This window comes from Stegodyphus dumicola, chromosome 7 (genome assembly GCF_044657685.1).
Source record: "Stegodyphus dumicola isolate Sdum_Otavi_A_Nest chromosome 7, ASM4465768v1".
Taxonomy (NCBI): Eukaryota; Metazoa; Arthropoda; class Arachnida; order Araneae; family Eresidae; genus Stegodyphus; species Stegodyphus dumicola.
Window position 1 is genome coordinate 139,003,208 of NC_140774.1, and position 13,342 is coordinate 139,016,549.

At 31.0% G+C, this 13,342-nt stretch overlaps 1 protein-coding gene across 6 annotated transcripts in view; it reads right to left on the reverse strand.

Moving 5' to 3' along the window:
• Positions 1-13,342, reverse strand: part of LOC118200398 (uncharacterized) — a 56,265-nt gene that overhangs the window by 21,511 nt on the left and 21,412 nt on the right. For all 6 annotated transcript variants that reach the window (XM_085820861.1, XM_035372366.2, XM_035372368.2 and 3 more), the window contains exons 4-8: positions 5,767-5,843; positions 3,630-3,758; positions 2,805-2,882; positions 2,504-2,597; positions 1,128-1,195 (exon numbers count right to left, since the gene is read on the reverse strand). In XM_085820861.1, the coding sequence (XP_085676987.1) occupies positions 1,128-1,195; positions 2,504-2,597; positions 2,805-2,882; positions 3,630-3,758; positions 5,767-5,843 (446 nt within the window). The remainder of the gene's footprint in view (positions 1-1,127; positions 1,196-2,503; positions 2,598-2,804; positions 2,883-3,629; positions 3,759-5,766; positions 5,844-13,342) is intronic.

The window sequence follows — 13,342 nt, forward strand, 5'->3', positions numbered from 1 at the left end:
TTGGTCATAAGGCTTTGTAACTTAAAGTGTAAACACGTATATAGAGTTTAAACTGTAGCCAATCACAAAAGGTAAAGTTATGCATGTGTAAATGTGCAGCTGTTGACCGAATGAAAGTTCAAATTTGCTTCACTGTGATTAGTTGATTCTTATACTAAGTTGGCATAAAGTCGAAAAGTTGGAGCATTTAGGCAAAACCCTTAAACCAGTTTTTGTGATGTAGCAAGTTTGTTTGTCTAGCAACAAAGCACTCTCACTTTGGTTTCTACTGCAAACTTTTCTTTAAAACTTATCAATTTTCTTATGCATGGATATATGTGATGAACATATCTTTCCATAAACAGGAAACATTCCTTTATGAATACCTTTCATATGATGTCCTTTTGCCTCTCCCCTTAACAAACAAACAAACAAAAAGAAAGAAAAAGAAGAAGAAAAAGATAACAGCATGCTTCTCCTCTCTAAGCACAATCATCGAGTTCCATTAGCATTTTCAAACTGAACAATGCATGTGCAGCTGAAGCTTAGTAACTAACAAAATTAATATCATGAACTTGGATAGTTCTACTACCTATTAATAAGGAAGGAACACATTATTAACTATTACTACCACTTTTTATAAACCTACATATATATTTCTATAACATACCTATACAAAATGGTTCTGCTACCTATTAACATACATGCATTCGTAGTTATCAAACACATAATTCCAATTTGTGACTTACTTAATGAATATTTCTCATATTATCAGTGTAGCCATACAACTAGTTTTTGTTTTTGTTGTTCAGAAATTCTGCAGTGAATAGTTCTCCAACATATTTTTTGCACTTTGAATAATTTTAATTAAAAAAAAGTACACATATGTGTCAGTGTTCCGGAAGTGATTAGGATATTTTTCAGGAGTAATGAAGACATGCATGCAAGATAGTTTTACACAAATGAGGTTAGATATGTTGAATACATTATCATACAGTTTTGAAATACTACTCATATATATAAAAGGGTAAAATGGTTATCAGATGAGCATTTTAAGAAAGGGAGAAAATACTGTCTAACACCTGGTCCATTATAAACAATTTAAAACACACACTTAACATTAATTCAGAACAACAAGCAATCATTACTTCAAAATATCATATTCATTTAGCTTCAACCATGCTTCTAAATCATCAGGCAATTCTAAACTTCTTGGCTGTAATAAATTAAGATTTTTTAATGAAATTATAATTACTATCTTCATGACAGGTAAAGAGCAAAAAAATTAAGACACTGATAATATGCATTCTAAAAACTTTATTGATTCTTGATTATTTTTAAGACAAATTTTCATTAAGCTAATCAAATTATCACATTAATTATTATTATTAACACATTCCCAATTTTCAGAAATCAGACTCAAAGTAAAGATGAAAGACGGCTAGGCCTTAATGACCAATTTTGTATAATCATCATAATCATCTAGATCAGTAGTTTCCAAACTGAGTCACAAGAAAAAGGGATAACCTTAAAAAATAAAAATACCATAGTAGGAAATACTACTTGTTGCTCTGCAAACACATATATCAATAAAATATATTTCAAGATATTGTCAAATATCGACAGCAAAACTAAGATACCTCAACATCATAGTATATTAAAATAAAACATAATTAAAAGAAATGACTCAGAAAAGAAAGAAGAAATAATTAATTACACCCTACATACCTCAAAAACAGATTTAAATTTTTTTTTTTTTTAAACGAAAATACTTTCCACTGACAGAAGCACAAAATTTTATAATTTTACAAATGCTTAGCTCCCTAGAATGAAATTTATGATGATCACAAAAGAAAGAGAAATATGTCAATGTAAAAATAAGTTTTTACAATTCTAAAAGCCAAGCTAAAAGCAAATAATAAAAACAACATACTTTTTTTTTTTTTTTTTTTTTTTTTTTTTTACAAAAAGTAGAGCACAGAAGTCAGGACACTCCTGAAGAAAGCTCAAAAGATGTGGATATTTTGGGAGGAAGGACAGGGATCCCTTAGATTTGATCAATTATTGTCCTAATAAATATATTTCTCACGTATACAAATTGAAAAGAATATAGTTTTTTTGGGGGAAAGATGGGGAAGCTAGCCCTGTTTTCTGTACTAGTCCTTTAGTTCATATAACATGAATTTGCACAATGCTTTCTTTTTTAGGAAACAGTATTATATAGAAGTTATTTTAAATGAAGGCTATAGAAATGGTAAAGGACAAGATAAGAATCATAAGGATTTTACATAAGAATCTTGTAGGACAATGTTTTTGACATGATATAACACTCAAACTAATAAAGAGTACAGATGTACATCAGTAACATCCAAATAAAGAGTACAGAGATACATGAAATGGATATTTTATACGATACCAATAACTAACTGACAAAAGAAAAAATTGTCATTTTAGGAGTTTAAATTTCTATGCCTACTTTACAATTTTTGTACTATTCAGTCTTTCATAATATAAAAATACTTACCCACTTCCAGTCTCCTTTTTTCAGCCTTTGACACCATGGCAATAGTTTTTGATACATTTCAAACATTTGTACCAAAAGATCTTTAATTAGTATGCTAGCAATAAAAAGACAAAGATATGAGTAACATGAAACTCATATTAGTAATTTATTCAAAAGAAATACAATCACAGAATATAATATTATATTATGCTAGAAATACATATTGGTTTGAGTGTCCTACATTCAGTTCAAATATCACACTAAGCAAAGTACCCTGCATGGCTCTTTTCAGTATTTCAATAAAATGCAAAACAGTACTTACCACACTTTAGCTGTGACTGAAGAAGCCATTAGTAAACCCACCATATCATGATTAGTTCTAAGCTTTTCCATTATATAACTATGAAAAAGTTAAGTATATATATCAACTAACTATTTTACATTTATAAGTATAGCACAGTTAACATTCTAAACAAATGCCAGAAAGGTTATATAAAGGTTATATGGAACTATAAAAACTAATCATGTACATGTTCTGAATTAATTCAACATTCAAATGCATTGTAGGTTCACTATATGCCCCCCTTAAAAAAGATGAGTATCACATGGTGGTTTTAAATGGATTTATCAATTATAATAATACACAAATATATCCCTTGAAATTATGTATAAAACATTTTTAAATAATGTTTCAAAATTATAATAATGCAAAAATTTGAAATAAATCAAAAAATTATTTGTTTCAATAATTTTATGCAGTTATTTGAAAATATATTTATTTTATGAGTGATGCACAACCAGCAATATTTAACCCTGATTTCCCACCTATAATTTGGGCACCAGTTACTAGTTTTGAATAATAATTATATAAATAAAAGCATTATAGCTTTTTATACTGAATCCTGCTCATTAAATTTTAATCAAATCTAATATTTTATTCATGAAATCTTGAGTCTAAGCACGAATAATTAGCGAAACACAATTTTTACTTAAAAGTATTTTTATGTCATACATAACCCAATGAGAAATAAGTAATCACGGACTGTTCAATTAAAAATGTTAAACTATTTTCTTTCCTATCAAAATAAAGAAGAAAGACATGAACAATAGTGAAGAACACAAAAGCATTACTATTCATAAAGGATACTTGAATGTTTCTCTTGAGTAAAGTAAAGTTTCTAACACAAGCTTAGAAACAGCTTGAGTGCGAATCAGAACAAATTCTAGCTGCTGGCGTGAAGGTAAAACAGATACTGATGCAGAATCTTGAAGTCCTCTAAAAAATTAAACATATAAATAAAAATATTAAAATCACCATTTCTTTCAACAATAGTAAATAGTTTTTAACCTTGACAGAGCTAAGAAATTTTAGCTGATGGGGGATAGGGTTCAGCTTATTTGTCATTTATTTTTTACATTTAAGGCAGGAGAGATCACAACTACAAGGTACTTATTAAATACTGAAATTTGATGTATTCATGCCCTCTCCATCCGGATTGACTTATAATGGGAGGCCAGAGATTAAGCTTAACCTTCCAGCACACGCACTTGGCAATTGTATATGAGCATGCACGCATTGTATATTTTACGACATGCGTTATTTTACCGTTTTTGGCATGAAAAATGACAGAAATGAGTGAATATTGATAATGAATTTTTAAAAAATAAAATATTAATCTTATTATTGCAAAATACAAATGATGTCACATTCAAATATAAGTAATTTATATTTAAGTTCTTATGTTAGTGAGATGGAAATGCAATGATGTATTTCATTATAGGACATTTTAAATTTATTATTTAATAATAATATTTTAAAATCAAAGCCAATTTTAATATTCATCAAAGGCAAGTATAGACAAATAAAAAAGGAAAAGACCTCGGTAGGAAAAAAAGGAAGTTTAACATTACTTACTTCTGCAAGGAAATTTACTTCTTACTGGTTATAAAAACACACTTTAAACTAACTTTAATATTTTTATTTATTTCTAAAAAATAGAAATAAAAGAAAATAAGGAATGGAAATCGCTATTGTTCACCCATCTAAAGGTTTCCTTGTCTTCCTTTTCTTCATCAGATAATTTTTGAAGAATGCGAGCAAAATCATCTGGTTGCACATATTTTTTTGCCATGAAAACTGATATAAAACTTACAGAGCCAAATCTATTCAAATTAAAATAATACACGGCAATTAATAACACAAATTTGCAAAATATTTGAGAAAAATTTTTTTTCCCGAATGTTTACCCACGAACACGCATGTGTCGTAACTTTTACAAAAAAGCTGCTACAATAGCACAAATGCCCAGTATATTCCATGATGTGGGGAAGGGTAGAAAGGATGAATAGAAATGACATTCAGACGTCTCAGCTTCAATATGCGAAAAATGTGCATTAAAAAATGAATTCGTCGTAAATTTTGCGCATACGCGCGTGCTGGAAGATTAAAGTACTAATAAATCATATTAATAATAAGATTAAAATCATATTAATAATAAGATTATGTTTACACTCCTAATGCAGAAAAATGTTAAAAGAATTTCTCTCTATAATACACATATAATTTATTTTTAACAAAAAATTATTATTATTATTATTATTATTACTTTCTTGTGAAAAATAAATTATATGCGATTTTGTTTTGAGAGATGCATTCATTTGATTTACAAATTCTTTTATAAATTTGTAAAATTATTTTTATCTGTATCTACAAGTAGAGAAGATGGAAGAATAACCTGAAATTATTGTAATAGTAAGTGTGAATGTTACCTTCCCAGCAGCAGAAAAAGCGAAAAGCAAAGAAAAATTGCACTATAAAGTCTGAAATTTGTCAACAGCTCTGTGCTGATATTAATAGCTGAATGATAATACTGTACATTAAACTTCTGAATACATTGCAAAACTGAAAAACAATACCAAAAAAGATAACTATTTACATTAATAAAGTATAATCAATGAGAACTGAAGGGAAGAGGAAATAAGTTCTTTACATGGCATTAAATAAAAAGTAAGTCTAAGTCTACTACATTTTTAAGTAGTTGTAAAATTCTTTTGTGCGTTCATTCATACTGCTATATTTTACTAGTTTGTTCATTTAAAGTGTGCTTACTTACTACAGTATGAAATACAGCTGAATAATTTGAAGTTAACAACTAAAATATATGCTCCTTTTTTAGAGTGAACTCCTGTTTATATGAATTAGATATCAGTGGTTTCACACTGCCCATATAAATGGGTCTACTTTTTTACATATTACTATAATATTTGACTGCACATTTACTTACAGTAAGAAACGTTCAGCAAGGTCCAAATATGTCTTTGAGAGATTTATTAAAACATGTTTTTGAAGAGAACTTCCTACCTAGAAAAAAAAAATTAAATCATTATATATTTTAAAAATCTAAAACAATTCCAATGGAAATATATTTGAGCCTGCATTATCCTCTGCCCATCAACTCACATAAGAAGTAATATATTGGGTTTTAATGGAATTTCCCCTCCCACTACAAATGTTGTCTGTGCCAATAGTTCACGCTGGTGAGTTTAATCACATTTTCTCAAACAAATTTTGGCATTTGAAAGAAACAGATTTGCTTTGTGTTGTGAAATTTGTATATTATTATTGTGAAATTAGTATATTATTATCATTAAGTACAAGTTATCTGAAATGGAACTATCATGCTATCAGATTAGGACCATCCTTTACCTTCAGTTCTATTGCAAAAAGTCAGCTACAGAATGTCGTCAAATCATATGTACAGCTTTAGGTACTACTGATGTATCATATGACACTGTGAAGGTTTGGTACCAAAAGTTCAAAAACAAAGACTATGACAATGAAGAAGCAGAGTGCTCTGGCCATCATACTGATGTTGATGAGTGAGAATTTGTGGATATGCAACCACTCAAGAGCTTGCTAAAGAGTTAGAAGTTAGTGCCATGTCCATTAGTCGCACTATGCATTGCATAAACTTGACGTACAAGTTCAATCGCTGGGTGAAGCAAGAGCTGACCCAAGCTGATAAGCACAGATGTTTGTAAGGGCCTGCATTAATCTGCTCGAATATCAACACAAGAACAAAATTCTGGACCAGATAATAACTTGTGATGAAAAGTGGATTATCTTCAACAACACAGGCCAAAAAGGGAGTTAGTCTGTGACCGGTGAGCCTGTCGGCAACATTGCAAAGTGCAATTTGACTAACAAAAAGATCATGCTTTGCATCTGGTAGGATTGCTGTATAAAGAGTATCTGAAAAAAACTAAAACCCTTGACAGTAAGGTGTACAGTGAGATGCTACTTCTTATTGATGCTGGTACCAAGGAAAACTGTCAACCTGGATTCCGGCACAAAAAGGTGATGCTCCATTGAGATAATGGAAGACCATATGCGTCTACACTCACTGGCTGGGCTCTGTATGGACTTGAATGGAATCTTTTGTCCACACCCATCATACAGTCCCAACATTGCTCCTTCGAGCTTCTACCATTTTCCATACTTGCAGCTACATCTTGCTGGTGCTATCTTCCATTCTGCACGGTATGTCCAAAATGAGGTTGATCTGTTTTTGGACTCGTGGTCACAAAGTGTCTGGGCCAAAGCATTTGAAAAACTACCAAAACATTGGCAGAAAATCATAGATTTGGGCAGTGGTAACTCCCCACACTAAAGGTATTGCTTTCATATTTCTCCCCCCAACTTTTATTAAGAACATTTTTTGGTGGAAAACTTTATACAGTCAAAAGTCGTTAATCCGGACTCGTCGGGACTTCGACGATTCCGGATTATAGATCATCAGTTTAAATCTGGTAAGATGGCATGCATAAATTATAAAATTAAAAATATGAAACCATAATTTATGAAATAAAGAACAATTATGATCTAAAGGGTATCAAAATTTACAAAAAAATGCTTAATATTTATTTGTTTACTTTATTAAACATTTCTTTCAATGTAAGTTGTTTAAGTTGCTTCGTTTTTTATGTGATAATACATTCTCTTTAATTCTATAAACAGACATAATTTCTTGTTCAGTTACAAAGTTCCCCTGTTCAAGTCCTATAATTGCTGTGTCAAGAATACCGACTAATTTGTCAATCGAAATTTTTTCGTTTTCAATAACCTCTGTCACTTTATTTCAATAACCTCTGTCACTTTATTCGCTATCGGAAGCAAATTATAATGACGAGGAATTTGATTTAAATCATATCAAAGACGGAGTACATCCAGAATACTACATTTAGTAAGGAATTATAAGCCAAATAAAATAAAAACATCTGCCCTGAAGATAAGGATAGTGCTGACAGATCAACTTCCAATTCATTGCGTGCGGCGGTGTTTAGATAAACAAACATTAAAGTTTAGATAAACAAAGAATATGCCTTTATCCATTTTTTGCAGCAATTCCACTTTTTGTTTAATGGACTTCGAAACATACTTTCGCTTTGTAGATCCTTTACATATTAGTAAATATATATCAGAAATTCTATTGGACATAATCGAAAGTTCAAGCTTACTTTTATAAAATTGCTCTAACAGTCTGCAAAAAATAATAAGCCGAATTCAATTCGAAGATTAAGGAACAACGCAAGCTGCAACATTAACTGAATTAGATAATTTTAGCTTAGCTTATACCATCCGTTATACATTAAGCGCGCATTCATAAACGTATTTTGTGCACGCGCACACGCATATTCGCAGTCGTAAAGGTCTTACCCGAATGCGTCACACGCGACGCATGCACAGAAAGTTTGTAGCTTTGAGGTCCGGATTATAGATCATTCTGGGTTATGGGTGTCCGAATTAACGACTTTTGACTGTATATATAAACAACCAGATATTTTAATGACTTATATAAAAATTAATTTTAATAAGCATCTAATTAAGGCATAAAAAGACAAAGGCAGTGATTTACTAGTAACTATTTTGAAGCATTGACCATAAAACAGTAGCTTATTGGTGATCAAAAGATGCTATCAAGTTATTTAATTTTAAAATCTTCCTAAATTTATAGGATTGCCAAACACTAATGACCTATTAATTGATTGCCAATGACTGTCAGCCCCTAGGGTAATGGTCCTACAATTTTAATTTTAGAGCTTATCTTAATTTTACTGTGATTCAGTGGTTCAGATTCATCCTACCAGTGATTCAGTAGTTGATCCCAAGAAAATCAGCCTGTAGGACCCTGGTGACCAAATGTTCTGATAAGCTCCAGTTTATGATGATTTATTTTTAATTTAAAATATTTATCTAAATTTAATGCATACCCTTTATCAGTAATCTATGGGGTGCCCATCAGCGACAGGCAAGTTTAAACTCTCAGCGTTACGGTTGGAAAATTCCGTATAGAAGGCTGGCTTCTTTATTCCTTAGACATGAAAATTTCTGCTAGCTTTTAATGTATCCGATTTTGGTTATTATGCATATTGGAAGAAAAGGAATCAAGGTACAAAGTGAAAGTAATCTTTTAATTAAAATCAAGAAAATACCACTTATTCATGACATTTTGAGGAACTTTGAAATTTCAGGGCTAAACCCGTAATGCTTGAGGGTTAAGTGACCAAAATGCTTAACTGGCATAGGTGTGCTGCCACTCCATTTTAATTCTAAAACAACTGTTTCAAAAAATTCTGAAAGGTTTCAGATTTTAACAGTCGCCCAAAAAGGTTTGTTAACATTTTTTACATTCTCGCTGAGTGCACAATGTACTTAGTTTGCTGCTTCACTCACTCCTACTTTTTTTTTTTTTTTTCCTTTTTAGGTTTATTAATAAGAATAAATTTTTCCACACTTACACCATATACAATTCAACAGCAAAATTATACAAAATTTAAATACAGCACAGCAATATATGCTCAGAATTCCAAATCCAGTATTAAGTATTGGCATACATTTTTCTGTTCTTTTCACTCTTTTCTCAGTTCATCATATCAGTGTTAAGTTTCTTACTAAGATGGCTTTAAAGAACTTTTTTTCTTAAACTTTTTCTGTGTTTATTTTATTTATCAAATATCACATTATTGACATTTATGCCTCATAAAATTTGATTAAACAGCAAAATCACAAAATATTTAAAAACAGCACATCTTTAGAATTTCTGACAGACAGTCTCACACACACTTTATATATATATATATATATATATATATATATATATTCTGTACAGTGTTGCCACTGCTTACTTTGAAATCATTGAGTTTGTTAATCAAAAATTCACTAAACTTTTACAAAATAGGAAATAGGTAATAAAGCAAATTCAAAATTAGAGCTTCCAGGAACCCATGATCGGATGCAGGACAACGTTATTCAAAATTCAATAATTCTAAGTATCACTGTTTTTTCACATTGTGAGAAACATGCATACATTCATGCAGATTTTTCATTATTGAATTTCTTTAAATATAATACAGGGCGATAACATTTGATGGCAACAATCTGAAAAGTGATATGCTCTTTATAGTGATTCAATACAAAATGCAGTTTTTGAGTCTAATATTCCATTCAGGACTAACATTCCTTTTCAGCTAAAAAATCTAAATTAATTGCACTACCTTATATTATAGTGACCCCCTAGTTTACCTACAATGATAGTCAAACTGTATTCACCAGTGAATGCTTCGACTGGAGCCAGTCCCCCTCGGTTTAATTTTTAAAAATGTATTTAAATTTACTGCACTGTCCAACAGTTTTAACATACAGGTAGACTATTTGGGATAGTCAGCATGCAGTTCACCAGTGATAAATAAGTCTTGACCAATTAAAATTAATTTGTAACAGATTGGTATCTATTACGATTTAATTTTAATTGGAAGATATATATAAATTTATTGCACCACCCTAAACTGATGACATAGTTTAGGGTTGATCCAAAGTAATATCATCTTGCTTGTTGCTGATAACCAACCTTGACAATAGCACCAGTATGTTTCTGTTTAATATCAGAAATATTCTTAGCACAGTTCATATTCTGACATTAGAAACCTCCTTAGCAGGAGTTTTCAAAATTTTTGGTCTGTTACATTTTGCTACATAACAGTAGGCATCTCATGAAGTTTGCCTTTATCTAGTTTATAATATTCTTAGTTTATGTTTTGGATACTGGACAAAGACAATCAAATGATCTACATTCAAAGCACTGAGAGCATTTTCTATCCTTAAAAGTTCTTTTTGGAATCTCTCATTTTGACTGCATACTCTGCTTATAATTGAATTTCTTCTGTTAATAGCTTGTCCTGGTCATGGCCATTTTTTTTTTTTTCCCCCAAATAATGAACCAGATTTAAATTTAAGCATTGGTTTTCCCCTCTCATTGGGAGGAACTGATTTCAGTTTAACAATCCTTCTTGCATCTTCAGTTTTTTGCTACAAGTTATTTTGGAGGCTAGTTTGGTTTATTTAATTGCAGCAAATCATTAGAGGACTATCTGCCTAAGGGGAGAGATGCTTTCATGGAGTACTTTCTAAGGGAAACTGGATCAGATACACATGGGGAAAACCATGAAAATGCCCATGTGGTCGGTCTATTCGTCAGGATTCGAACCCTGAACCAGCATATCAGCAACTTTATCATTTGACCGCTGGTAAGCCTCTCTTTCTACTTATGCATTTTTCTTTCTGATCCCAAATCGTGAGATCTTTTAACTGATCCAGGATTTCTATTTAAAGACCAGTAATTCCCCTCCTAAGTAATTTTTCAGGCTGTAATAAAAAATCATCCAAGCATTCTTTGGAGTTTTCTGCAATTTGACAAAAAATTGTGTGATTTTTTTTCAGGACTTACTTCAAAGCTCTTCAACAAAACATAATTGAGTTTGCTCTTCAGGCTCTCTTGCAATTATATGGTTCCCATTGGGCAATTTCACACAGTAAAATTCCAATCAGTTGAGTTACCCAGTTGTCTCAAATCGCATGGTTCATTTCATCTGACTCCGCCCACAATCCATGGCAGAACTTTTGATTTCAGCAACAGATGGTATAACAATTTTGGTTATGATTCTAAGAGACATTAATTAAGAAATAAGTTTTCGAATCTAGTTTCAAAGAAGTCCTCCTGGGATTATACAGGTAAGATTTTTTTATTTACCTATAAGTTTAGATACGTCACCCAGAAGATCTTGTCAAATTTATGAAATAGCTTTTGCTGTGTTACATTAGACTGATTACCTAATGCTTGTGGCATATGTGAACTATTCTTCTTTTTCAGTATTTCTACATTACATTTTAATTTGCAAATCTCTTTTCTCTTTCAAATTTTAAGGCTTTTGCTTTTGCTATGCAGTCATTTATAATAACTGTTAACAGTTCTCTTATGAAATTTTTCTTGTAGTTCTTGCTTCTGAGAATAAAATTTTCTAAATGTACTGCTTTCATTTCTATGGTTGCATTTTTTTTTTTTATTTATTTTTCTAATTCTACCTAGCATCCTAAAGTCCTGCTTTTTGTCTCTTGCAAAAGAGGTCATGATTACATTTCGTACAACAGTTTTCTTTTTTGTCCTGCTTTTTGTCTCTTGCAAAAGAGGTCATGATTACATTTCGTACAACAGTTTTCTTTTTTGTTCCTCACAAAATATGCATACTTTAAATTTGATGCAATATAGTATTTTGCAAAAACGGTGAGATTTTAACCATAAGTTTTTCAGCTTATCGTTAATTACTTGATTTGTTACTCAATTGTGTACTTAATATAATGAACACTAAATTTCCAAGCCTAATACAAATATTATCAAACTATTCCATCAAAAAAGACATTTAATCTTACAGTTACAAACAGTGCAACAGTTAACAACATTAATTAATTTCATAATCACAATAGCCCACCAGAGGCCCGAGCAATAGTCATTGAACACTGGTAGTTTGGTCCAAGGATCAAATCCCGGTGAACAAGCAGTCTGCATGAGTTTATTTGTGGTTTTCCCCATATTTAGCATATATGAGCCAGTCTTCCTTAGAAAGTTCTGAAGGCATCCCTCCCTTCAGGCAGATAGTCCTTGTATGCTTTGCGGTAATCAAATACACCAAAACAAACTATAACAATTTGTAATACTTAATTATGTAATGTACAGCAATTAATCAGAATGATTTAAATTGTGAAACTTTAGCTCAGTGTTTAACAATATGCCTAGTACAATATTGATCACTGAACTTGCAGCTTATAAACTTTATTTATGTCAGTGGCGTAGTTAGGGTGAGGCAAGGGGGGACATCTGTCCCCGGGTGCAGCCTCCAAGGGGTGCCAAACTGATGCTACAAAATTTTTTAATGAAATGTTTTCCATTCTTGGCACACAGAAAAGGGTGCAAATTCTTCAGTTGTCCCTGGGTGCTAGAAACTCTAGCTACGCCTCTGATTTATGTAATGCACATAAATTGATTCACATACTATAAATGCTGTAATTTCAAATCAGCCTTTAATAACATTCATTACATAATAATAATTCAGTACATTTTATGCACAAAATTACTTTAAACTAACCTTTAATGGTTGACTAAAAGAGTTTATTAAGGTTTTCTATACTCTCGCTGAGCTCACAGTCTGCCGGTTGGCTCTTGCACTCATACTTGTTAACCATTTTTTTTTTTTTTTTCTTTTTAGCCTTATTATTAAACATTGTTTACTCATGCCATGTAGAAATCTACAGCAAAATCACAAAATTTTAAATGCAGCATATTTTAAAATTCCCAATGCAGTTTTAAGTACTGGCAAAAAATTTTTTCTATCATTTTGCAGTTTATTACATCACTCTTACGTTTTCTTGGTAACTTCTCTCAAAATGTTTTGTCATTTTATTACTAACATTTTCTGCATTAACTTTATTTATTAAATATCATGTTCTTGGTACTTATACCACATTAAAAT